Below are 27,329 nucleotides of genomic sequence, written 5' to 3' on the forward strand. Positions count from 1 at the left end.
ATCTACCCTAAGGAACAGAGGTTGTTATATAACAAAGACGTCTGCCCCTGCATGTTCATCTCAGCATAATTCACAATTGCAAAGATGTGAAATCAACCTAAATGCCCATCAACCAATCAGTGGTTAATGAAAATGTGACACACACACACATACACACACACACGCGCGCACACACACACACACACACACACACACACACACACACACACACACACACACACACACCAAGGAATACAACACAGCCATAAAAAAGAATGAAATCATGTCCTTTGCAGCAACATAGATAGAGCTGGAAATCATCAGTCTAATTAAACTGATTCAGAAACAGAAAACTAAACACAACAAGTTCTCACTCATATGTGGGAGCTAAGCAAATAATAGATAGCAGACTCGGTGGCTCTGCCTGTAATCCCTGCACTTTGGGAGGCCGAGGTGAGTAGATTGCCTGAGCCTGCAGGTTTGAGACCAGCCCGGGCAACTTGGCAAGACCTCATCTCTACAATAAAATAAAATAAAATAAAATAATTAGCCAGGTGTGGTAGCATGCACCTGTAGTTTTGGTTACTTGGAAGGCTGAGGAGAAAGGATTGCCGGAGCCCACAGGTCGATGCTATGGTGGCTGTGAGCATGCCACTGCACCCCAGCCTGGGCAATGGAGTGAGACTCCAACTCAAAAAAAAAAAAAAAGAAAAGAAAAGAAATAATAGACACTAGAGACATCAATAAGGAGGGAAGCGGGAGGGTGGTTCGGGTTCAGAAACTACCTATGGGGCACAATTCTCTATAGGGAATGGGCCACCTGAGAGATCCAATCCCCATCTCCACACAATATGTCCATGTAATGAATACACGTGTTTACCTCCTGAATTGAAACAAACAAGCAAACAGATCAGCTCTATTCAATTAATAACCCTTCTTATTTAATATTTTGCCCATTGGTATGACTGGATATTTAACAAACTTAGAAATTATCAAATAAAAGATAAATGTAGCACAGTACAATAGGCTCATAACATGTAAATACTGACTTATACATCTGAATAAGTGTCATGCTTCTATCTACTTTTGCTTGAAATTTTCTGAGATTGGAAAATTGCTGGTTGATATTCAAATCTACTTTAATATGGTTTTGTAAGTGGGGAAATGTCTATTTTTCTTTGTTCTCACCTAAAAGTATGTGTTAAATATTTGACCTTCAGAATACATGCTATTTCCCAAAATCAGAGTGACCAGTTTAGTCAAATTAGAAGGTAATTAATCAATTCACTTGGTTTTGGTCATGTAAAATAATTTACCAGTTAAGATAATCAGTATTATTGAGGTGATGACACTGTCATTTCACTGTTGGAAAGTTTATCTCCAAAATGGAAATAAATCAGAAATAAAACACTACCTACTAAGAATATGATATATCTTTAAAATACATAAAGATATAAAATGTCATTTCTACAATTTTTTCAAGTTTTTAAAATAAATTTTGTGTGCTAGTGTCTTAATTCTTTTTTTGTTCATAAAAACATAAATAACTGATTATAAATGCTTTGTGAAATAATACTAAGCATTTAAAACATTAAATTGTGATGTTATAAACAATATTCTTTACTTTGTCAGAGAAACCCTCATTCTGTAAAGTACAGTAGCATACAGTGAATCTGAATTTTTACTGGCAACTGTAGTGATTAAAATTATTCATTTCAAGGAAAGACTTTAGTTCTAAAACATTGCATCATATTAGAAAGTATTCATTAGCAATGCACATCTTATTTTATCATCCTATAAATAGAGGGCCGTTTTACATTTTCCAACTCTGACAACTTCAAGCAGAGAGAAGCAAGAGTTGGAAGGGAGACCTTTTGACTCTCTGCTGAATAATCTCACCTCTGGCAGATTATCAGCAATGTTCATACCTATATTTCCTACCAACTCAGCTTTTATGAAAATGAACAGGAGGAGGGTTGCTATTAGTTCCAGGAAGACTCAGAAATACAAAGGCAAGAGTATAAGGAAGATAATACATTGGTGAACTTTCTTAAGAGTCTGCTACCTCATAGAAATGAATGTTTCCTATTAGGTTGCTAAGGGTAACCTTTCTCACCTGAACACTGAAGACCGAACAGCTTATCTTTTATGCATAGAATGGACTTGAACAATAGAATGTCAGTCTCATTTTTGCACAAAAAACAGTAATAGGGAGAAGCAACAGAATAAGTAACAAAAGCTGAAAAAAAATCAATTTCTTGGTGAATATAAATCTAAGACCTACAGGCAAGAAAAAGGAATCAGACTGATTAAATATTAGATATTAAATATCAAATGTTCAAAAGAACTTTCTTACAATTAGAGACTGAAAAGAAAGAATTTGCTCCGGAAATATGTTCAAGGAAGTGATAGGTGATAATATGTGCTAATGTTCCAAGGGTCTTCACAGAGCTGGTGGGAAAGTGACCTAGATGATGGGTGAATCTATGAACTCAGTCCTCCCAATGATTAAAAATTGTCTGAAAGTTTCAGGTAAAGAGAAGTGTACTTTTTTTTCTCTAAATAAATGTTGAGGACAAAACTACTTACTGAAATGTTATTTTACTTTACAAATTTTGTATATAACACAGTTTCCTTGGCAATTAAATTTCAGATTTATTGGGGATACTTACATAAAACTGTGGAAACAGGAACATAGGACTGCTCCCTTAGATTCATGTTCAGCTGTCTTTCATGGTTGCATACACATTTGAATGATGAACTACAGAGGTAAATCACACTCCCTGCAGTCCCTGGCTTCCATAAACTCATGTTGCCAACCTTGACAAGGCTTTTAGCAATGCTTGTCTATCTTACTACACTTTGCATGGCTGGTCTTAGCAAAAATATACAGGATATCCATCCCAGTAAAATTTTAATTTCAGATAAACAATGAATTTTTTTTAGTATAATATATTCCAGTGAAAAATTGTTGTTTATCTGAAATGCAAATTTCATTGGGTGTTTGATTCTGCAACCAACCCCCTTACTCTGAGCAGATGCCCTTAAAAGGTCATCAAAGAAAACTTGAAATCTATAGATCTACCTGTATTCACACCACCATTTACTTTCTACTTCTCCACTTTGGGTCTCATCTTTTCCTATCTTCTCTGTGGTAACTTAATAAACAACAAATTCTCTGACTTTTCTGTATTTCTAAGCACTCTTTCTTTGACTCAAGGGCCCTCTAGATTAAAAAGAAAAAGAAAAAAGGCCCTGAATTCCCTTCTCCTATGTCTTACATTTTCTCTTTTCTTCACACATTGCTGGTCTTTCTGGCCATTCTGTTCTTCTCTCTGTTGGCTTCTTTTCCTTTCCAGGGTCATTAAATGACACTATTCCACAGGGTTCTTTATGCCCTCATCCTCTCAGTTCTCAGATTTCTCGTGGGAATTCTTCACAGTCACCTATACACTCGACTTCCTCAATTCCATCTAAAGTCAAGATATTTATTTTGAACTCCAAACCCTTATATGTATCTACCTCCTGGATATCTCTGCTTGGATATTTGTGTTGTACCTAGAACTATCATTCCTAAACTGAACTCAGCCTTCCCTTTAAAATTTATTTCTCAATCATTTGTTTTATCTCAATAGTAAATGCCGTTAAAGTCTACCCTGTGTTCTAAATCAGAAACTTGGGAGCAGATACATATATAATTTGCCTTCAAGTCTTGTTTCTTTTCTTATTTTTTTTTCTTTTGAGTTGGAGTCTTACTCTGTCACCCAGATTAGAGTGAGTGGCACCTCCTGGCCACCGCAGCCTCGACCTGCTGGGCTCTGGCAATCCTTCCGCCTCAGCCTTCCAAGTAGCTGGAACTACAGGCATGTGCTACCACGCCTGGCTAATTTTTTTGATTTTATTGTAGAGATGAGGTCTCATCAATTTGCCCAGGTGGGTCTTGAACCCGTGGGCTCAGGCAATCCACTCACCTCAGCCTCCCAAAGCGCTGGGGTTACAGGCTGAGTCACCGAGCCTGGCTAGGTCTTGTTTATTTTCTTTCAAAATATTTTAAAAATCCATCACTTATTTTTATTTTCACAGCCACTGTCACCTCTCCCTTGGGATACAACCATGGTTTGTTAATTGGTTTCCTTTGACTTCAGTCTTGTTTCCACCAATATGTTTTCCAACAGCAGCCTAAGTGATCTCCCAGAACACAAATCAGAGAATGTCATTCTTTTGCTAACAAATCTGCAGAAATCTTCTTGTTGTTAAAATAAAGTTCAAATTCCTAACTATGGTTGATAAGAAACTCCATGATTGGTACTCCTATCCCCAACTCTCTACACTGAAATCTTTCCATATCATAGCTCACTCATTTCTGGGTGCTCATACATGCCACATCCTTTTCCTGGAACAGGTTATCCCTTTGCTTCACTTGACTTAGTCCTACTTCTCCTTTAGGATTTCTCCCTAGTTATTATTTCCTCAGGGAAATTGACTTTGTTCTACTAGATTCAATGTGTTCCTTTGCATCATTCATGAATTTTTAAAAAATTAACTATTGGTCTTACTAACTGGAATATAAATTCATGAAAGACAGGGCCATTACTGTCTATTTCCTGCGTCTAAGTCATTGCCTTGACACAGAGCATATTCTCCATTAATAGTTGTTTGATATATAAATGGATGAATGAATAAATATACAGATATGAGGATAGAGGTAGAAGGGCCCATTTTAAGAACAATTATTTTAGGAGCTCAGGCCTATTATTCAAAAGTTATTAAATCAGTCTTATAAATGTTAGTGCTTTGTCAAAAAGCATGATCTTGTTGTTCTTGAAAAGTTATATTCTGCTATGAACATTTTGAGCTTTAGGAAATTTTCTCTATTCCCCTTCCTACACTTAGTTTAAAGTTATTGCGGCTTGTAAGATAAAAGTAAGTACAAAATAGAGTTTTAAAACATCATTTTCTTATCCAATTTCTCCTCAAAAATTTTTTCTTAATAAAAATTGAGAATATGTGTAATGTATATAAAAGTATAGCATAATACTATGAACTAAATCCTCAAACTCACCATTCACTCCAAGCTAGAATTGGAACATTACAAGAAATTATCATTTATCTTTGGGCTCTTCCTCTTTTAAAGAAACCGTTGATGGAATTCAAAGTTCCTTATTTGTTTTACCCTGTACCACCCAATTATTGCTATTGTCTGAATGGTTTTCACAAGTCTCTTCTCTTAGCAATCACAGATTAGAAAGCCATTCCAAAAGCACTGTGTGGAATGCCAGAATTGTTCTGAGTATGGTGGAAGGCACAGAATGGGTGTAAGACATGACTCCTATCTTCAAGGAACTTATTCTACAGGGAAAAGAGAACTAACACACATGAAACTGGAAAAGAATTAAGTATCAGATATGTGACATGGACTAGAAAAGTTATTAGAATTCCAAGAAAGAAGATCGCTGTGGACCAGACTAGTTTAGAAAAACTTCATAAAGGAGAATAAATAAAAATGAGGTGAATATTGAAGCATGACTAAATAGAGCATTTGGAGAAGAAGAAGACATTTCGGAGGAAGAAGAACTGCATTTAATGGTGGTGTAACTGAATGTTACTGTTTTGTTTTCCTGCTCATAATTATATTTTTCACTTCTTCTGGTACTGATGCTTTCCTTTTTGCGTTAAAATGTCCTTTCCCCAATCCATAAGATTTAAGCGGGGTTACAGATAGCTGTATTTTAAATTCAGACTTCCCACCTAAGGACTTGGTCCAAGCACAATTTTCCATTCCCCTGGTGTGAGTGATTGACTCAAAGATGGGTATGTGACCTAAAGCAGGCTAATTACATGCCTTTGCTGGGGTTTCATGCCTAAGTGCTTAAAGAGAACTTTTCTCTTTTTTTTTTTTAGGACTCTGCTGATGAAGTGTAAGCTTGAAGCTACATCTCTGGCCATACTATCTCTCCCCTCTTTAATATTTAGGATATTTGTTTGCAACTGGAGAAAATGACAACACAGAGAGAAGGAGAGAAAGAGAGAGAACCACATTGTTTGAGTTTCTGGAGTCTCTGAAGCCATCTGCATATCTGGTTTTACAATTTTTGCAGTTACTATATCCCTTTGTTGCTTAGGCTCATTTGAATGGGTTCTGTCAATTTTAACCTGGTAGAAAAGCCGAGACCAAAATTGTAGGCAAAATGGTGTGTGTGGAAGGAATGGAAAGTATGGAGAAGGACCAGAATGGAAGAACAAGAATGAAAAAGAAGGCACAGGCGAAACCAAATCTGAAGGCAGAAATGATGGTACTTCATTGGAGATTGGGCACATCAAATGTAGAAGGAATAAGAGTCAAAAATTGAAAACTCAGGAAATGTGTGAACTCACTGGTAAAAATGGAGGTAGTTGGCCTGTGGAAGTGGGTTTGCATGGAAGTGACAGCTACACCATGGCATCTGAGTTTCTGGGAAATCCAGGCCTTTGTCAGCCTGGGGTTTCATGACACAACCCGCACTGTGCTGGTATGATAGTTAGAAGCATAGGAAGGTAACTCAGTAATGCTTTGTGTCAGCACTCAAGGGAATGTGATATAGAACTGTGTACACTCATAATTTGACTTCCCAAACTTATCCTTTCGATTCCTTCCTCTCCTTTCTCTTCCCACCTAAGCCATGTGTACCATAACCCAGTGGTTCTCAAAGTGTGGTCCCTGCATCCGAAGCATTAGTGTCACCCAGAAACATTTAAGAAATATAAATTCATGAGCCCAGATTAAGGGAATCAGAAACTCTACGAATGGGCCCCGTGATCGATCTATCTATCTATCTATCTATCTATCTATCTATCTATCTATCTATCTATCTATCTATGTTTTTGAGTTGGAGTCTCACTCTGTCACCCAGACTGGAGTGCAGTGGCCGCTGCTGGCCACTGCAGCCTCGACCTGCTGGGCTCTGGCGATCTTTCCGCCTCAGCCTTCCAAGTAGCTGGAACTACAGGCGCGCGCTACCACGCCCGGCTAATTTTTTGATTTATTGTAGAGATGAGGTCTCGTCAAGTTGCCCAGGTGGGTCTCGAACCTGCGGGCCCAGGCAATCCACTCACCTCGGCCTCCCAAAGTGCTGGGATTATAGGCTGAGCCACCGAGCCCGGCCCATGATCTATATTTTAACAAGTCTTCTAGTTAATGAAGTTCGCTAAGATGTTAGAACTGCTGGTATGAAATAGTCTTTACATGTTGGCTCTACTAGAGGTGAGGCATACAACACTTCATGCTTTGGTTTCACACAGTAAGAATTATTCCTTTAGAAAATTCTATTTTCCCCAAAAGCCATTCATTCAAAAGCCATGTGTTGAGCATGTTCTATCTGCAAGACATTGCCCGTTGGCAACAGCCATGAATATATCTGGTAGCTTATTGCATAATACCTATATTTTAGCAATTACAAATTATGCTATAAAATTGACTTGCAGCAGGCCTGGTGTTAGGAGGTCAGGAAGGTGTTCCTAAAGAAATGACATTTAAACAGAAAGAATGACTAAGAATGAGTCTGGTGAAGGGCTTAGGGGTTATTGTAAAGTCATTCTAGACCCTGAAAGGGAAAGGCCTGGGCACTTTCAAGGAATTGGAAGCAGACCAGTGTAGACAGGTCATGGTTAATGATTGGTGTTGAAGCTGGAAAAGCAGATCCGATAGATCATACAGGGACTTGTAAAGATAAAAGATTTTGCACTTTCCACAGAGGGCAACTTAGAGGTCATTGAAAAGTTTCAATCTTGGGCTAACATAATCTGATTTATGTTTGTTAAAAATTAAATATAATTCTTTTATTAAAAAAAGCAAAGACATTCCCCACTGGACATTACTGGAGGTATAACAGTATGGGGAGCTAAATTCCCGCTCAATTATTATCGGCTGATAGAGGCACTTTCTCTGAATAAGGCTGTGATGAGACTGAGAAAGAGGGTGGAGTGTCTGTGTGAGGACTAAATGCCAGGAACAGAAAAGGAAGGCGGGTTTAAGAGCTCCTTCCGCTTTGTGGTTGTGGCTGAGAAGGGTCCTGCTTGTGCCTGTCTGAAGTAGCAGGGGGCAAAATTCAGAGGAACTGCTGCTTCTCTCAGGGATCATCTTCTTCCCTGCCTGGAGAACGTGGTTCTTGGGCTGCACCTATTGGGAGGCTTTCCTCCTACATATGACCTCTTCAGGAGATTTAATTCATCTTCTAGGTATCAGTGCTGCCTCCTTCAGAAGGATTTCCACATCTCTATGTCCTCCCTGGCCCTGGCCTTGAGAAGGCACTCCATGTGGACTATCTTTTGTACTTTTGCCCTGTGCTAACACATTGTGTTAACAAGAATTGCACATATGCAATTGTTTAGTGTTGGACTGCAGATAGTTTACTAATGACTTAAAAAGTATATGCATTCAGCTCTGACTGCTCTCCTGAATTTCAATAACACGGCTCATATTGTCTGCTTGACAGCTGACCCTGGATTGTCATTGCAACCACAAACAGCCTGCCTGTAATGGAACTCACCATGTCTTTCCCAAATCAACTTGCCTCTGACCTCTCCTGTCTCTGTTCATTAACCTCAGCATTTACTATCATTCAAAGTTCCAAGATTTGGAGTCACTATTGATTCCTCTGTCTTATACTCTTACCAAATCCAAACTCTAAGATGGTCTCTGGTCACTTGGTGGAATGTCCATTTGCCATTGCTCTTCCCTTTCCTCCACTTGTCATCATCCTAGTATCCTATTTAATTCGCAGGAGGATGCTCCACCCCCAGCTCCTCCAAAGTCTTGGTGCCATTCTCAGAGTACCCTCAGGGATGGTGGTGGCTGGGCATGTGACTCTTCATCAAGCTTACAGAATGTAGTAAAGTTTTCTGTGTTATTTTTTGCAGTGTTAAAACCTCACTATATAAGAGAGATAATCTTGAAGATTCTCTGGTTGAAGAAAGGCTCAGGCAAACACGATCCCTTTCAGTTTTTGAGGCAACTTCCTTAGAACTGAGGAGGTCCACTGAGGAAGTTTGAAAACAGATTTGCAGAACAAACACCTTAGAATAAAATGTATGTTTTCCTCAAAAAGTCTTGCTTTTGGCAAAAATCCATTTGTCATCAATTTATGCAAACCTTCCAACCTAGCCACACATATTCATGTAAAATATGTAAGTGTACGGTGTCAGCCCCTCATCCCTGTGGACTAGTGGTATCTTCTGGGCCTAGGATGCCATCCATGCATCTCTGCTAGTCTAAATTCTGTTTTTCTCAGCCCCAGTCCTTCCTCTTTTAAAGAGGTTTCTGACTCAGCAATTTTTCTTTCCTCCTATCCTGCAGTATTCCTTTTCTTATATTCACCCTGAGCTATAACTTTTGTCTTTTTGGATATGCATTCAGTCTCTACCACTTAGACAAGAGACCATATAAGGGAAGAAACAAGTCTTTCACCACTTTTTGTCCTTAGCACCTAGTATAATATGCTGCCCATAACATTCACTTGGTTGGTATGTTTTGATGATAATCCACAGCAGAAAATAATACCAATAGGTCCATCAATCTCATTTTCATTAACAGAAGTCCGAGTTAAATATCCTGTCTGTGAAAGTGTTCCTCCAGAACAATGCTTTTAAGTTAGAAGAACAAGTCACTATGACTTTAATTGCAAGCATTACTTTTTTCTCCAATTACCACTAAGCCTACAAATAGCTTCTTCGATTGTCTTTCATTAAATTATGTTGGAAGTTAGATTTGGGGAATAACAGATGGTTGTAAGTCCGAAGTTTTCAGACCGGAAAGCGTGGTTTAGCTCATTTCCTGATTTTCCAGCAAAGGTATATATAATTCATATTCTAGAGACTATGAAACTTTGCATTAATATATAAATCCTATGTTGTTACTTCCTTGTAAATCCCTTTTAAGTCCCTGATCATGTTGCACATAGCCGTGTGTGGCAGAGACCTCACCACTGTCCCTTCCTCTCTTCCACACCCATCTGCCCACTCACCACATCTACCCAGCAGCAGGCTCTCAGCTCCCCGGTTTGCCTCGCTCCTTCCCTCCTCCTTCCTCCTGCTAGTGTAGTATCTGCCTGGATGGTCTTCCCTGCCTCTGTCCTGACCAATTTCTGTGAGCTTCAATCTGGTTGTGACTTCTTCAGATAATTTTTCTCTGATTTCCCAGAATAGGTGAAGTTTCCTTTTTATGTGCTTTCATATTTCTTATAGTGATTATAATTAATTAACTGTGGATTAATTTGTTTTGTGTCTGTGTTCTCTATTAAACCATAAGCTCTAAAATGTCAGAAATTATAAAATCTTATTCACTATTATATTTTCAATGCCTAGAATAAAGCCCAATGCATAACAGATACTTGAATGTATAAGTGAATGAGCCTTTTATGAATGACTGTCCTATAAAAGTTCAGAGAAAATAATCATCCTGTTATTCACACCCAAAACTTAATTCTCCTTTTGCTTCTGCCCTGAATGGCCATGAGCAGCCTTTTCTTGGTCACGTAATTCACATGAAACATGCATACATGCTTTATAAAGTAACTTCTACTTGTATAAAGCAAAACAAATCAACAGAGCATCATGCAATGAAAACTTGGCTTGCTCCCAAACAGAATCCAAACAGCTCAAGTGACATGTATGTAATACGAACACATATAAAACAATTGTTTTAAAATTGTCTTACTTATACATTCTAGCATAAATAGCCCTATATTTATTTTTAACATAAAGTATTTTGAAAATGTTTGCTGTTGGGTGAAAAATACAAGAAATAAATCTCATACGTATAAAATGGCCACATGTTGAAATCTTTCAGTATATGATTATCAGTAGTTACTGTGATCCCCTTCCCTAAAGACTCCAGCAACTCCACTGGACTTGTCCACGACCTGTTTCTGTGTCCTTTCAATCTTGAATTACCCTGCTGAGTCAGACAACTGGAGAACAAACTAAAGTCAGTTGCAGAGGACTTTCTTTTTTTTCTGATACAAAACTCTGACTTTAAAGAACCCAAGCCTTGAATATCTTTTGTCAGCGGCCAGCACTTCACCAAATTTGCATTGAACAGTCTACAGTGGCACACTCACTCTTAATTCCTCCACATTGTCTTAACCGGAATGAATATAAGACTCAACTGACTTATTCCCTTTACCAGGATAAATCATTATTGAATTAAAAGAAAGGAAGGGAGAAATCTAATTTTATTCTGTAAGAGCTTTCAAATCCATGGATACTTTTGCATTATTCTTCTCATACCTATCTTTTCTTGTTTTATCACCTTACATCCAATCAGAAAAACAACAGTATAAACAACAGGTTAAGTTTTAAGAGTAGGTGTCAAACACACACCTAACTCATAACAAGAAGAAGTATATTTGGAAGACATCTAGCCTTCTCCATAGTGACTGACCTGCACACGTCTAAATTATCAGACTCATCGTCACAGGTGACAGGAGGCTTCTGGCTAAGGTGATGCACCTGGAGCCCCGCATCATCCACGTACTTGCTGCCTTCTGTAACTGCCAGGATTTCAGTACTGGAATCTGTTTCTGAAAGTCTCTTTTTTATTATTTCATTCGGCCTAAGACTCTGCAAGAGCTGAGGATCTCTGTGGTGATATCTACCTTTGCTGTTCTCATGGTTCCTTGAGGATCTCTTAATATCAAAGGATCCTCTAGTCAGAGAAGGGCCACATTCTTGGTATCTTGTGCCTTTTCCTCTGCGGAGATTTAAAGAGCAGTTCTCACATTCAGTCAGTTCTTCTTGCTTTTTACCATTGGATCCCAAATCACCAAGCTCAATTCCATCAGGAGAAGAGGAGCCATCAAAATTTTCACAAGGCTTGTTATTATTTCTCCGTCTTCTTCTCGACAGTCTGAATTTAACCTGGGCTCTTCTCTTTGCCTGAATCCAGTGACTCTCATCTGTGGAAGATGAATCTGAAGAATCCGTATAAAGCTCCCTCCATCTGGAACTTGGGAGCTGAAGGTGAAAATCACTTCTTCTCCCCTTTATTTGCTCTTCTGCATGCTCATATCTCTCAGAGACCCTTTTCCTCCTCCTAGGTCTCTGTTTTACCGGTTTCTTACCAGACTCCTTCCTAGCAGGGCCCAGCACCATGACAGGGGTGCAGTACTCAAATGACTCTTCTGACATGTCATGCAAGATGGAAGATCTAGATAAAGCAGCAGGCAAAGGATGGGAAATGGGAATGGAGAGGAAAGCCATGGAAAAACAGAGAGAAAGAAAGATGAAAACGACAGCATGGACCAGAAGTTGATAAATAAAGACCAACCGAAGAAAATGAACTAAATGAAAAATATTTAGCCATTATAAATTGTCCATGGACAATGTAAAGCAGAAGCAAAAGCCACAGATTTTCAGATAAAAAAACAGCAAATACCAATCTAAAATATACCAGGTAAGGTCATTTGCTCAGTGCTTACCTGCAGATGTCCTGAGTGGATGGACAGACAGACAACCTTGACTGACTTCTGGGAGCTGTTCCTGTTGTTGGACTGCTTGCCTGGAGAAACAAGTTAGATAATTTGGCATCTTGGTTAAGGTAATACATGGTTGATATCTTGTTTTTTTTCCACATATTTAAAAAATTACAACAAACGTGGCTGCCGGTCATGTTGCTCATAACACAGCACAGAGAATATAGGAAGTTAGAGGGTTTGTTGTGCAAAAGTAAAACTTATTTGAGGAACTTGGAACAGCTGAGATGCTGTACTGTTTTGCTGTTACTTCATTTGTGAGAGAGGAAGATGATTCCACAAGTTTCTATTCTATTTACTGTAATCATTTGAGTGGAAATAGCTCGATTTGCTTAGGAAACAAATGAGTAGCACTTGAAGATCTTATGGCAGAAGGGACTAAAGTGCTATTATGTGATCAGGATGATGATAATCTGGGAAGCCTAAATGATCAAATAGCATTAGACTGCTAGTAGTACTGCCTGGACCTGTAAGAAAATATATTTGAAAATGGTTTGTAATATTTAAAAGTCTGCAGATGTTGCTATTATTTCATTATCAAAACTAATTAAGATCTATCCATTGCAACACAATTGACCTTTCATAACTTTTAATCCCATAGCCATGCTGAGTCTGAGAATAAGAAACCTAAAACCATTTAGGTTACTGGTACCCAGTTGAGAACATCTCAGTAAATTTCTACCTTTGAAACCCAGCGTTCTATTCACTCAAATAGATTTTAATTTGTTTTGTTTAATATAGATAATGACGATAAATAAAAAGCTAGAACATAGGGATAATTTTTTGTGTTATTATTAGCTCTCACAAGTGGGAAGTACAAATGATCTGGCAGTTTTGAGTGAATATTATATGCTAGTCACTGTTCTAAGCCATTTCCATATAGTCATTTATTAATACAATAAGGCTATGTGGTAAATGGGTAATAATAATTATAATTATGTCCATGTTACAATTGCAGAAACTGAGAAAGTGAGGCTGCTTCTCACTAGTAGGTGGAAGAGCAGACAGCTGGAGCTGTCTACTATCTACTCTGGCACCACAATACACACAATACAGCTTCTCCCTCTTCAAATGGGAGGAAACCACCCTTGGTTCAGATCCAGGCCTGAGTGTTTGCACTGATGAAATACACAATGTTGTCACCAAGGAAACAACAGTAAAGGTAGGAAGATTACCCCCAATTTCAAAGTCATTCAAAAAATTCCCATATTTGAGATATATTCTTATGATTGTGGGATTCAGAGAAGGAAAAACTAATTCTAACTCAAGAGGTCAGAAAAAATTTCAAAGAGGATATAGTAGGCTGAATAATGGTCTCCTCATTCTAAGTTTTGGAAATAAGGAATATGTTTTCTTACAAGGTGAAAGAGACATTGCAGATGTTTGATTAATTTAACAATCTCGAGTATTGCTTGATCCCAGGAATTCAAGACTAGCCTGGACAAGATAGCAAGATCTCGACTCTTGCAAAAATATCAAAAAGTTAGTCAGGTGGGGTGGTGCATGCCTCTAGTCCCAGCTTCTTGGGAGGCTAAGGCAGGAGGACACCTTAGCCCAGAAGGTCAAGGTTATGGTGAGCCATGATCATGCCATTGCACTCCATCCTGGGTGACAGAGTGAGATCATGACTCAATAAACAGACAAGCAAACAATCAAATAAATATCTTTCTATTTTCTGTGAAAGAAAGACATATACTCATGTACCAACATCATCCCAGATAAAAATTAAAGGCTATAAATATTGTCATATTTCATAACACATATAGCCAAATAGCTAATTTCTTTAGTGTTCAGAAATCATTCACAAATCAAGAAATAAAAATTGATCAATCTTATAGAAAAATGAGTAAAACACAGACAGTTCACAGAAAAGTCATGTGTATAAAGATTGCTCAATCTCAATATGCAAATAAGTGGAAATTCAGTTAGTAATGGTATTCACTTTAACTTATCAGATCAGCACATTTAAAGAGATTGATAATATCTGTCATAGCTGAGGTGGGGAAGTCATGAATTGATGTATATTGTTGAAATAATTGTAAATTGGTACAACTTATTTAAAGAGAAATTTGATAAATTTCCTTAAAATAGAAAATGTCTATGCCATTGAAGTTGGAAATTCTACTCATAGAAGTTAATTTTGTTACAATGGTTGCACAATTGCCCAAAGATATGTTTACAAGAATGTTCATTATAGCATTGTTTGTAATAGCGAGAAATTGGAAACAACCCAAGTGTTAATTATTTACTATGAAATACAAAAGCCATTAAAAAGAATGAGGTATGCCCCACAAATGCACACACACAAACTCACATACACATAAATTTATAGGATATATTTTTAAGAGAAAAATCAAGTTTCAAAATTGTATGTAGTGTGATTTCATTTGAGTAGACAGTGCTTTAATGGTTTGTTTATGTATGCATAATAAAAATTTGGAGCAGGACACATCTCACCATTTAGCAGTGATTATCTTTGTGAGGTGGATCATGCAAAACTTTTATTTTTCAGGCAACATAGTTCCTTGATGTTTAAAATTTCTAATTTTAATAACAGGAAAAATACATTTTTAAGCATGTTGATCATGTCATAACTGACAGTTGTTAATATCAAGACTCAGGGCTTGTTTTTTCTCTCGAATTTAAGATCAAATCTTTGCTTACCTAACCTCTTTAAGCTCCCTTTTCTCCTACAACTAAATGTAGTCAATAAAAGAATTGTGAAGAGGATAACATGACATTTTTGATCACATAACTGTTTTGTAGAGTGTCCAAGAGTTGTAATAGGATGCTAATCTTGAAATACTAGAATTATTTTTATTAATTCCCAGTAAGTCCAAGTTTCCAAGGGCTCTGTATATTGATCAGGAGAAAGACACAAAACAGCCTTGGGCCAGTGACTCTCAGTCTTGGCTAAAAGTTAGAATTGCTGGGGAATTCTAAAAAATACTTTTGCCTGGGCCCGATTCCAAAATCTCTGATGAAGGGGACCTGGGGCACAGGACCTGATATTAGTATTCTCAAAAGCTGCCCCAGTGACTACAATGTGCCTCCAGAGTCAAGAACTACTGGCTTAGGTCAAAGGCGGCACCGTCTTACTTTAAATTTTATATTATTTTTTTCTGAGACTCCAGTGAGATACTATATTTTAAATCTTGATTTTTTTTGAAATAACAAAGTGTTTTCTAAATTTCTAATTCTCACTTTATATATCTAGAAGAGATCTTGGAGTTGTAAACATAGTTTTACTATAACCTATAGTGTAAGAAGACAGAAGGCATGACTTGGGGGAAATTCGCAGTGTGCAGGAAGAAGAGTCACTCTTGGCTTACTATAACCTGCTGCTGAAGAATGGGACAGGGAAAGAATGAAGCAGAAAATGTCACTGTTTCTACTTCCCATTTATCCACCCTGGGTTGAATGTGTTTTGGGGAGAGTGTGCAGGGGTAGGGCAGGGTATGTGGAAGACTCATTAGAATATTCCTGGGAGAAAACCAAGAGTGTGATGGTTGTTATTTCCTTCCCTGGAAGGATTGTGTGCCCTTCAGGTCATCTTCCCAGCTGGTATGGCAGTGCCCAGTGTGGCACCTGCATAATGGGATGGAAGTGATGGAGACAGAGGAACCTGAGGTAGCTCTCCCATTCCCCCAGCCTCATATAGAGGTGGAAATCCAGATATCCTCTTGTCTATTCCTGGGTATGGGAAAGATAACAAGATTTCTCACTCAGGGACGTCACCAGGGGTCACCAGAGTTAAGGTTAATATGGCTTTATAACAGTGGGTCACAGAAAAGACTACCCAGCCAAGAAGCCTGATATTGCCGGTGATAGCTGAAACCGGGTTGGAAGACCAGAGCCCTGCTTGACTAAGACTGAAGGGCTGGCCAGTAGGCCCACCAACCAGGACCACCTTAGCAACAGGTGGGAAAAACCTGGGGGGCAGAGTTCTAAACAGAGGTCCCTGACTCACCGTATTCAGAAAATGGAAGGAAAATCGGAAGAAACTGTGGAAGACTGAATGGGATTAGGTTCTGAACCAGTGGAGATGCAAGACTTTTTTTGTTTTTAAGAGAAAAAAAAGAATCAAACATTTCCCACATTCACAGTAATGGGAGCTAAGGAAGAAGATAAAGACTAAGATCACTTTTAGATAATCACATGCTTCCCCCTTATATTGTGCAAAATTTACCACACTGCACACTAAGAATCATGTGGGATCCCTAGGAAACTCTGTGTAGCAAACATCGGTACCATGTGCTGATTAAAAATCCTAGATGTAGGAGAAAATGATCTTGAAGTTGAGTCTATGATCCTGTGGAATAAAAATGGTGCATAAAGGAAGAGGCAGACCAAACAGCAAAAAATAGAAAAGAGTGACCTGGCAAGTCAGCTAATGCTCTGTTTGGCACACCAGGGTTTGGAAGAAACTAATCATCTTTTCAAAAAGGGAAAGCCAAGTCTGCCTTGGGCAAGTCATAGCATTAGGGGAGTGGCTGAGAGCAAAGAGAGGTTCTTTCAGCAGGTCAAAAAGAAAAGATGCAACTAGATGCAGAATCTAGCCAGTCTTGAGAGGCCTTTTCCAGTCAGCAGGCAGAGTTACTCTGGTGTGCACAGGCCAAGCTCAGTCAGGAGACACTTTCAGAGGTGGAATAGTGATCGTCAGCAGGAAGGGCCAGGCAGGAGATTTGGTTTGAAGTAAGAGCCCTTGTCACCTTCCATTGCTTTGGACAGAAATGGCTACCCAATCTTAGTAATATGGACTGGATCAAAGAGAAGCTCTGCCAGCGGTTCACCCTGAACCACTGTGGCCAGAAGGTGATAAGGCTAGTTCTGAAGCAAGGACTGTCTCCCTGGGTAATGACTAGGAACCATTCTGTAAGGAGCTGGGAACCCGTCATAGTTCCCAGGCTACCTTGTAAAATGTATTAATTCTGGAAGCTAGGTAGGAAAACAGACGCAGGCAGTTGTCTGTGATATTCTGGGTGATACCCCTTCAGTTCACTTCTCACAAGTGCCAACTAACCTCATGGTGATGATGCCCTATGCCAATGAGTGTCACTTAGCTTCTACTTTCTACTCCTGATTCCATAAGAATACACTGCCTTGCACATGCCTGAGTGGGAGGGAGTTAGGACTTCTGGGGCAACCCTCAATAGAAATGGGGACTGAGAGCTTATGCATAAGAGAACCCTCTTACCATTTCTCAGGTGAAAAATTCTGAGAGATACTTTGGCTATTACTCAGGAGTCCCTTCAGAATGAAATAACTTTACTAGTTACTACTAAAGTCACTAATTACTAACTTCATTACTAATTTCATTACTGACTTCAAAATGTACCTTTAAAATAACTTTCCCTCATCTTTGTCTCATTTTCCTTACTCCCTCATTTGTGATCCTTGAATGACTTCTTTTTTTTTTTTGAGTTGGAGTCTCACTCGGTCGCCCAGACTGGAGTGCAGTGGCCGCTCCCGGCCACCGCAGCCTCCACCTGCTGGGCTCTGGTGATCCTTCCGCCTCAGCCTTCCGAGTAGCCAGAATTACAGGCATGCGCTACCACGCCCGGCTGATTTTTTGATTTATTGTAGAGATGAGGTCTCGCTGCCCAGGCGGGTCTCGAACCCGCAGGCTCAGGCAATCCACTCACCTCAGCCTCCCAAAGGCGCGGGATTACAGGCTGAGCCACCGAGCCCGGCCTTGAATGACTTCTTAAATACATTATCTGCACCATGATTCTTGTCACAGATACTGTTTTGAAGAGAACCCAAACTGACAGACAGTTGGCACCAGAAATAGTTTTGGAAAGGAGACCCAAAAGATAGAATTAGGACGTGGGTCACTCATGATCAGACATGACAAGGAACCCTTTGCTGTTGGTGAATGGGGTGGTGATAATGGCTAGTGAGCTGTAATATTCCTAATTCCTGGGTTGGACGGGGTACAAGTGTGTGGGGGAGGGAAGCATGCAATAGCTCTAGCATTAGCATAGTAAGGGACAATAGTAATGATAAGGCCATGCAGTTTTTAACTGTCCCAAGACTTTGTTATTATAACTGCCTTAAAAACATCTACAAAAGAGAATGGCAAGTTCAGCTGAGCTAATTATCAACCAACTGTACTCTGTGAAACCTAACCAAAGCGGGGCAGGAACTGGAAGGTGAATGCACCAACCCCCAGTCTTTCCTATGGTCAATTCTTGGGGACAGGGACATGTTTACACTACTTGGGAGATCCCACTGAATCAAGCCTTGTTGCCTCTTCCCTGACTCACTGCTTTTTCTCTCTCATTCCTGCTACCCAGGGAACACTTCCCAAACAAACTACTTGCACAAGTCCTTGTCCCAGGTTCAGTTTCTGTGAGAACATAAACTCAGACACTAGAGCATTAGGGTGAGGTGTATTGGCAGATAGCAGGTCCTTGGGTCCACAGGGCAGAGTTTGAGCTGCACATTTGGAGGATAGGTTGGTTGATTTCTGCCACTTCACCTGCTGGCCTGGACTCTCTCCCATGCTTCTATAGTTGTATGCGTACCCACCTCCGGAGTGTCCTAGTTATAGGTCTGGTGTCTGGTCTAAGTCACACTGCAAACAGATCAAGTTCCAGAACCTGATCTTTCTTTCAATTTGATGCAGTTAATTGCTGAGAAATAGGAAAATATTCTTCCATTTTGGTCTGAATACCACAGAGCTTTGAGATTTATCTTCCAAAGGTACAACTCTGACATTTCCTTTCCCTTTTCAAAAGCCTCCAATGATTTCTCACTGTCGAACATGTTAAATAATATGTTTAGTATTACAGGGCCTCTGTGTTCGGGATCCCACCTACTTTTCTGGTAATAAAACTTCAGTCACTCTTTTTAATTTCTGGGTTCCAGCAAAACCTAGTCCATTGGCTACTCCCTGATATGCTCATACTTGTGTTTCTATGCCTTTACTCTACAGAGGAAAGACTAAGAGCATGGTCTCAGATTTTTCCTCAAGGCTCAGTTTATTTCCCTAGCTCTGTGTACACTTATATGTCTTTGAACTCTTGGAACCCTTTTAAACTTAACTTATGGTGTTAATCTTGCTCTCACATTTATTTTGTCATTTGTATTTTTGTCTAACCATTTTCAAACTGCCACATTGTTCTACTAATCTTTTATGCTTTACTACCAAGTTGAGAAAATAGGCTACAGTCATGCTCACTTTGGAAATCTTCATAGTATATGTATGTAGAAGGTAGCTAATAAAGTGTTGCGGGTTAAATTGAGCTTGATAATAGTTGACTTGACTTGAACAGTTGAAGCGAGTTGAACTGACCTTGGTAAATCCTGTCCTCATTGCAATAGAAATAGAGATGACAAGTACATCATAATGAACAAAAAGAAAGGGCTCCACTTTGCTCTGTAGAACTGGTGATTCCATATGGTTAAAAAATAAATGAACTGAGGTCAAGGTTTTTTTAAGTCTTGAGGCCCTTTCCTTAGGCTTCAGAGTCAAGAAACTTATCGAATGAAAGTTGCCCCTTCTGTTTTCTTCTTAAAATAGGAATTTCTATTTAGAAAATGACATAAATTTATTATGCAGAGAAGAGTATGTCTTTTAACAGTTTTGAAGTTGGAAGGGGCTGTTTAAAAAGAAAACACTGTAATTGAGGATAAAAATGAATTAAAGTCTTTTAAATGCATGGCCCTATTCAGCAACAATGTATTGTTTTAATTTGCTATTTGGTACATTACTAGAGCTTGGTAATTTGTTCATCCCCTTAATAGGCGCAAGATTGAAATGGGGCTGAGGAGGGAAAAGTAACAATTGGCTGGATGAGCAGAATAATATGTTCTTTGAAATGAAGTATTCTTTGTAATGGATGTTTATTTCAGATGATTACATTGTACAGTGCATTCAAATGGAGAAAACAAACAGGAGGCCAGCTATACTAAATTTATCAAAGTTATTTGTATCAGCAGTATAATTAAAGGCAGTAATTTCAAATTAGGTTTTCTGAGAATCCATTTATAGTCAACACAAGATAACTTGTCTCTGTGGCATCTAGGCCATGATTATGCTCTGGGGGCAATGTTAACTGTTGCCAATTGGCTTTGGTATTTTGAAAATTAATTATTGTTTCAAAAGATTCTAAAGTTATTGCCTACTGCTGCCCTGACCAGTTTAGATCCACTCCACTAGGAGAGCCCTATATATAATTTACGGATGTGACAAAGAATAATTATGCAAAATCATTTACAAATGGCTTCTCTTATTTGGTAATATATTGATAATACTCTATGACTTTAGAACTTCAGATAAGAAATGTTCTTGCAGAAGCTTCTTTTTTTTAAGTCCCCATTAATTTCAGTGATAGTTCCTGAATAACATGTTGAAGAATTAAGTATTAAATGAAATATTAAAACTAGTTCTAGAGAACAGATATAGGACAAAAGTGGTCTGAAAGACTTCTTGGTTGTGAAAAAGGTATTTAAGGGCTAAGAAAATCAATTTTGAGAATGTATTTAGGCAATCTCAGGGCTAGAGGGAACCTTATAAAGATTACCTGGCCTAACTCTTATCTGACACTATTATGCCATTTATAATATTCTCAATAGGTTGTCATCTGGCCCCTGGTTGACCAGTGACAAGAAATTGCCTATCTCCTGAGAAAGTCTCTTGCATTTTCAGCATACTCTAACTGTATCATCTAATATTTACTATGCTGAAGTTTGTTTCTATGTGGTTTCTAGCATGAGTCCTCGTTTTACTTTCCAAAGCTGCACAGAATTTGCTTAATGTCTAAACCTTTCTTCTATATCAAAGTCTTTTGCTGCTTATTGATTCTTATATATCCCCTATCCCATACTTGGTCCACTTCCCACCTCATATAGATTTAGAGTTTACATCTGGAACAGCGAGTCATTATCTTATCAGAAACATAGGATGCAGGTGACAAAGAGAGATTTTAGATGATGCGGGCCCCTTATGTCAGGTTAAGTAGTGTCCAACCTTGTATGACTAGTTGTCAGTGAATGGTTCTGACTGGAAGATAAGGATAATGACAAGTGTCCTTTGAAAAAAGCAGTCTATGGAAAATTGAAGTTAAAAATTCAATTTATAATAGCACCAAGATCATAAAATATACTAATTCATCAGTGGTTCAGAACAGAGTTCAGAAATAGACCCACACAATTATGGTCAATCAATTTACTACAAAGTTGCCAAGGCAATTCAATAAGGAAAGGAATGCCTTTCAAAAAAAAAATGGTGCTAGAACAAAGGCACAGCCACATGGAAGAAAATGAACCTTAATCCTACCTTACCACAAGTTAAACATTTACTTAAAATAACTTGTAGAACTAAATACAAAAGTTAGACTATAAAACACTTAGAAGAAAATATAGAATAAAATCTTTGTGATTTTGGAGTAGGAATAGAATTTCCAATTGAGACATAATAGCACAATTCATAAAATAAAATGTTGATAAGTTAGACTTTATAAAAATTTTAAAATTTTGCTCTTTTAAAGACATATAAAGAAAAGTAAAACACAAAGAGCATATTGAATAAATAACTTGTATTCAGAATATGTAACTAACTCCTAAACTATTATTACTCAGTAATAAGCAGGCAAGCAATCTGATAAAAAATAGACTAAAGATTTGAGTAGCCACTTAAAAATACATAAATTTCTGAGCAACCTCTTCGTGTTCTCTCCCATTGTGGGAGTTTTTCTGTTCTTTTAATAAATCCTGCTTTCTAAAAAGACCAAAACAAAACATAAATTTCCAATAAACATGAAAAAATGTCTCAAATCATTAATCATTAGTGAAATACAAATTACAGCCACAATGACATGCCACTGTGTAACCATTAGAACAGCTACAACTAAAGATATTGACAATATCGAGTACTGGAAAGGATACAGAGAACAGAAACTTGTGTATGTTGCTGGAAGAAATGAAAAAAGTTCACTTGACAGTTTTGTACAATGTCAAAAACACCTACCGTATGACCTAACCAATCCAATTCTACATCCTTACCCAAGAAAAATTAAATCATGTGTCTACTCACACCAAGATTTGTAAATGAATATTTACAGATAGCAGTTTTATTCACAATAGGCCCAACTACAAACAACCAAAGTCTCTACCAATAGGTAAATGGGTAAACAAAATGTGGTATATTCATACAATAGACTACTACTCATCAACAAAAAGAAACAAACAACTAATATATACAAAAACATAGATGAATCTCATATAATTATGCTGAGAGAAAGAAGCCAGTTAGAAGAGTATATATCATATAATCTCATTTATAAAATGCAAACAATCTATAGTGACATAAAGCAGATGAACAGTTGCTGGGGGCAGAGGTAGAAAGGGAGATGGATGGACACCATAGAGATCCAGAGAATTTTGGAAGAGTTGATAGAAATGTTCTTTTTCTTGACTATGGCATAGTTTTAATTAAAACGTATTGAATTAAACAATTTAAAGGGATGTGGTCTACACTATCCATTCAATTTAGAACAATCTAAAATTCTCAAATAAAAAGCTTAATTTGTGCAAAATGGACTGTGGTGAGAAAAGACAGACTGGAGGCTATAGAAACAAAGACTATTTGCATGCTCAAGGTGAGAAATTATTAATGTCTGCTACAGAGTTTGATAAAAAAAATGTGGTTAAAGCTGGGAAGGACAAAATAAAGAGGAAAAGGAGAGAGAAATGAAGAGAAATTTTAAAAAGATCAAAATTGGTAATAGAGAGAAAGTTAGAAAGAAAAACCCGAGAGAAAGCCAGGGTAAAAAAGCAAGGGAAGAGGAAAAGAAAGCAGTTTAAAAAAAAAGAGTGAAGGAAAGAGAGGAAAAAGAGAAAAGATATTTATGTTCATACATCCCCTATGATATGAACAGGAATGTGGTGTCTATGGTTTTAAAAACCTGTGCACCCATCCCACAGTAATTCTACAGTTTACAGAACATCAAGTTATTTAACTTAGCTGCTTTGCTAAGTTATTGTTCTAAGCTGGACCTTCTGAGATATGAAGCATATTAGACATATCTTAAACTAGAAATAACAGATAAGCATGAAGATTCAACTATATAGCAGGACATTCTCGAAACATGACAAGGTTGCTGATTGGTTTGAAGTGCATTTAAAGAACGGTCTAAAAAATAGTTGCATAATTTAGGAAACCTATCTGTATACATCTTCTGTATCTTGCCCAAGAATTTATACAACTTGCATAAATATAAACAATACAAGATGAAATGATTTAAAATAAATGTAAGAAATTCCCAGAATAAAACACAGGGGAAAAAATCTTAAGATACTGTGTTTGGCAAAGGTTTCTTGAAAATGATACCAAAAGCACAGGCAGCAAAGGGAAAAATAGATAAATCAGACTACATCAAAATTAAAAACTTCTGTGCATCAAAGAACACAAAAAAGTGAAAAAGCAACTTACAAAATGGGAGGAAATATTTGCAAATCATATATAAGTGGTTAATAGCTAGAATATATACAGAACATCTATAATTTGACAACAATAAAAAACAAACCATTTGATTTTAAAATGGGTAAAAAGCCTATATAGCCATTTCTCCAAAGAAGATATATAAATGGACAAAAAACACATGAAAAATGTTTACTAATCATCAGGGAAATGCAAATCAAAGCCACAATGAGATATCACCTCATGCCCATTAGGATGAATACTATCAACAAAATAGAAAACAACAAGTCTTGGTGGGAATATGAAGAAATTGGAACCCTTGCGCATTGTTGGTGGGGATGTAAAATGGTGCAGTAAGTAAGAAAACCACTCAATTCCTCAAAAAATTATAATTAGAATTATTCTATGCTCCAACAATTCTACTTCTGCATATCTATCTACAAGAATTGAAAGTAGGAGCTCTAGCAGATAGTTGTACATTCATGTTCATAGCCACATTATTCATGATGGCCAATAGATGAAAACAACTCATTGTTCATCAATGAATGAATAAGGAAAATGAGATCCATACACAATGGAATATTTTTCAGTCCTAAAAGTAAAGGAATTCTTCTCATGCTACAACATGGATGAATCTTCAAGATATTATGCTAAATACAGTAAGCCAGTTACAAAATGTTACATGTAAGTGTATGATTTCACTAATATGAAGTACCTAGAGAAACCACATTTATAGAGAAAGAAAGAAAAACAGTGGTTGTCAAGGACTGGGGGTGGGATGGCAGGGGGGATTTGGAATAGAGTTTCAGTTTTACAAGAGGAAAACAATCCTGGAGACTAGTTGTACAACAGTGTGAATCTACTGAATACAGCTGTGCACTTAAAAATGGTTAAGATGGTAACTTTTATGTTATGTGTATTTTACCAAAATTTTTAAAATGTAAGGAAAAAATAAGACAAAGAAAAAATGAGAGCAGGAAAGCTAAGTCACCACTTTGGGGACACTGGTCAGAGCAGTACCCTCATTTGGGTCCAAGTTTTCTCATTCCTAATATAAAGAATTATATGATTTGCATTGCCTATAAGATAAAAGGAAGCTGAATAATGAGAAGCAGCACTGAGGTCAAAGGGAACTTTCATCTTTGTGTGACCCTTTAAGAGAAATAGTGATCAATACTTATGCTCAATAGAATTTTTATAATGAATACAGTAATGAGTTTCACATATCCATAATTATTTTCTGGTGGCATAATGTCAAAGTAAAATTCAGCCTAACAGAAACATTTTTACTTTGACATTATGCCACCAGAAAATAATAACGGGTATGTGTTGATAAGTCATTGCTCTGTTCATTAAAAATATACTTAGCTCCCTCCCCATCCTTCCTTTAAAAAATCTTCACCTCTTGTCTACCAGGTCTTTGCCATGCTAATCGGATTGACAGAGTGATACTTAAGGAAGAAAGAGGGGTGGGATAGATTTATCTACAAAGGAAAAGTCTGAAAAGAAAATACATCTAATAAGGAAGAGGAATAGGGACAGATGGATATTTGTGAACATTTTTAAGAGTTTTGTGATGAGACAAACAAAAGCAGGTGTTTCATTTTATTTATTTCAATAGCTTTAAGAGTTACAAATGTTTTTTGGTTACATGGATGCATTGTATAGTGAAGAAGTCTGAGCTTTAAGTGCACCCACCATACCTACCTGTGCACTTTGTACCTGATAGGTAAGTTTTCATCTCTCTTCTCCTTCTCATCCTCACCCTTCTGGGTCTCCAATGTCCACTATATCATCATATATGCCTTTGCAGATCCTGAGTTTAACTCCCACTTATAAGTGAGAACTTGTGGTGTTTGGTTTTCCATTTCTTAAGTAGCTGTTTTATGAGTGAGGACTTAGGGGATGAAGACAGGAAAAAGATATTTTTGAGAATTCTTATTGTGTGTTCTTTAACCTGGTTCCAACTTCAGCTTTACCCCTGCCCCCAATCCCTAAACCACTCCAAGAAAGCCAACAGTGCTTGTAGAATTGAAATTGCATTTTTAAAAATGAGATTTTGTGTTGAGACAGGGCTTAAATTGGGTGTAGAGAAGATCTGGATTCATTTAGCATATGTGGTTAAAAAGCAGCTTCATTGGAGTTCAGACTATGGGATCTCGAGGTTTTTTTTTTGCTATCTGATTTAATTCAGAAATCAACTTTAGAGTACTGCAGGGAAAACTAGACATTAGATCATACTTTGTAAATACTGCATCTGTCAACAGGATTGTCAATAAGGAGTTAAAATGAGTTTAGAGTTATATATTCCCAGCAATATGCTTCCACAAAGCCATTCCATGTTTCTAGTTAAGTGTGGGTCAGATGAGTTCAGGCAAATGTAGACATCTTATGCACATTGACGAACCTATCAATAACATATGCCTAAGTAAAAAGTTGGCAAACAATCACTGTACATACAGTCAGGGCCAACAATTATTAGATGAGAATTTTGAGATCCACCAAAATGCACAGATAAAAGGACAGTCAAGGTCTCAAATTTTAACACTCTGGACCATAGTTATAGATAATTTTAGGCTGGAAATATTCAAAAGTATATCTAATCATATTTCTACCACGTTCATTCAAAAGAAAATTCAGCAAACCACCTACAGTATATTTAACAGCCTGAGCTGTTCTATCTGCCAAGTCTGACAGACCGCCAACTTCATGCCTGAGTTACTGTATAAGCTGGATTCTTACACAGGATTATTGACACTTTATGTTGCAGCAAAATTACATTTAATTTTAGAATAGTTAATTTATGGATCTTTAGGGTAATAACTTAATAATTAGGCCAATTATTGGTTAAGGCCAGCTTTTGTTCTTTAAAATATTATCTATAGTAAAAAGAATGTTTACTTTTCCATTTCAAATGCAAAGAAGGTACAGATAGGCAATAAGACAAAAGAATAAAAAAGAAAGCCTCTCAATATTAGTCTTAATTTTAATACTTCCTTCATTTATAATTTGTGTTTTGATGGCTTTAACACAGAGTTCCATTATAATGTCAGCCTATACATGAAGTCTCCGTTGTCTCTAAAGTCATTTTTAGCACCTGGCAAATGCAATACATTTACTTAATGTTATAACATGTCATTCTTACACTTATTATGTGCTAATTTCTAAATAGTGTCTGCTATAAGAAGCTAATAGATATTTAATACCTAAGCTGTTACTTGAAAAAATGTCACTTTTCAAGTATAAAATGACAGCTTAACTTTGATTGAGAGAGTATAGGGAACACTGCTTGAGAGGGAAGAAACAGAAGACCTAAAGTTAGTATGATTTCTAAGATTTAGATGTAATGGCTAATAACAGTATAAGAAAATGATGACTATTTTCAGGAAAAAATATGGCTATTTGCAGGAAAAAAG

General features: G+C 37.4%; 1 protein-coding gene across 2 annotated transcripts in view; it reads right to left on the reverse strand.

Annotated features, from left to right (window-relative positions):
• Positions 1-12,742, reverse strand: part of MARCH1 (membrane associated ring-CH-type finger 1) — a 108,410-nt gene extending 95,668 nt beyond the window's left edge. Inside the window, exons 1-2 of one of the 2 annotated variants that reach the window (XM_021709688.1) lie at positions 12,432-12,622; positions 11,396-12,160 (exon numbers count right to left, since the gene is read on the reverse strand). In XM_021709688.1, coding sequence (XP_021565363.1) covers positions 11,396-12,160; positions 12,432-12,622 — 956 coding nt within the window. Of the gene's footprint in view, positions 1-11,395; positions 12,161-12,431 lie in introns of both variants that reach the window. The other variant, XM_008052367.2, reaches the window with a different exon arrangement.
• Between the last annotated feature and the right edge of the window lie 14,587 nt (positions 12,743-27,329).

This window comes from Carlito syrichta, unplaced genomic scaffold (assembly GCF_000164805.1).
Source record: "Carlito syrichta isolate Samal-C Ts95f unplaced genomic scaffold, Tarsius_syrichta-2.0.1 Scaffold273658, whole genome shotgun sequence".
Taxonomy (NCBI): Eukaryota; Metazoa; Chordata; class Mammalia; order Primates; family Tarsiidae; genus Carlito; species Carlito syrichta.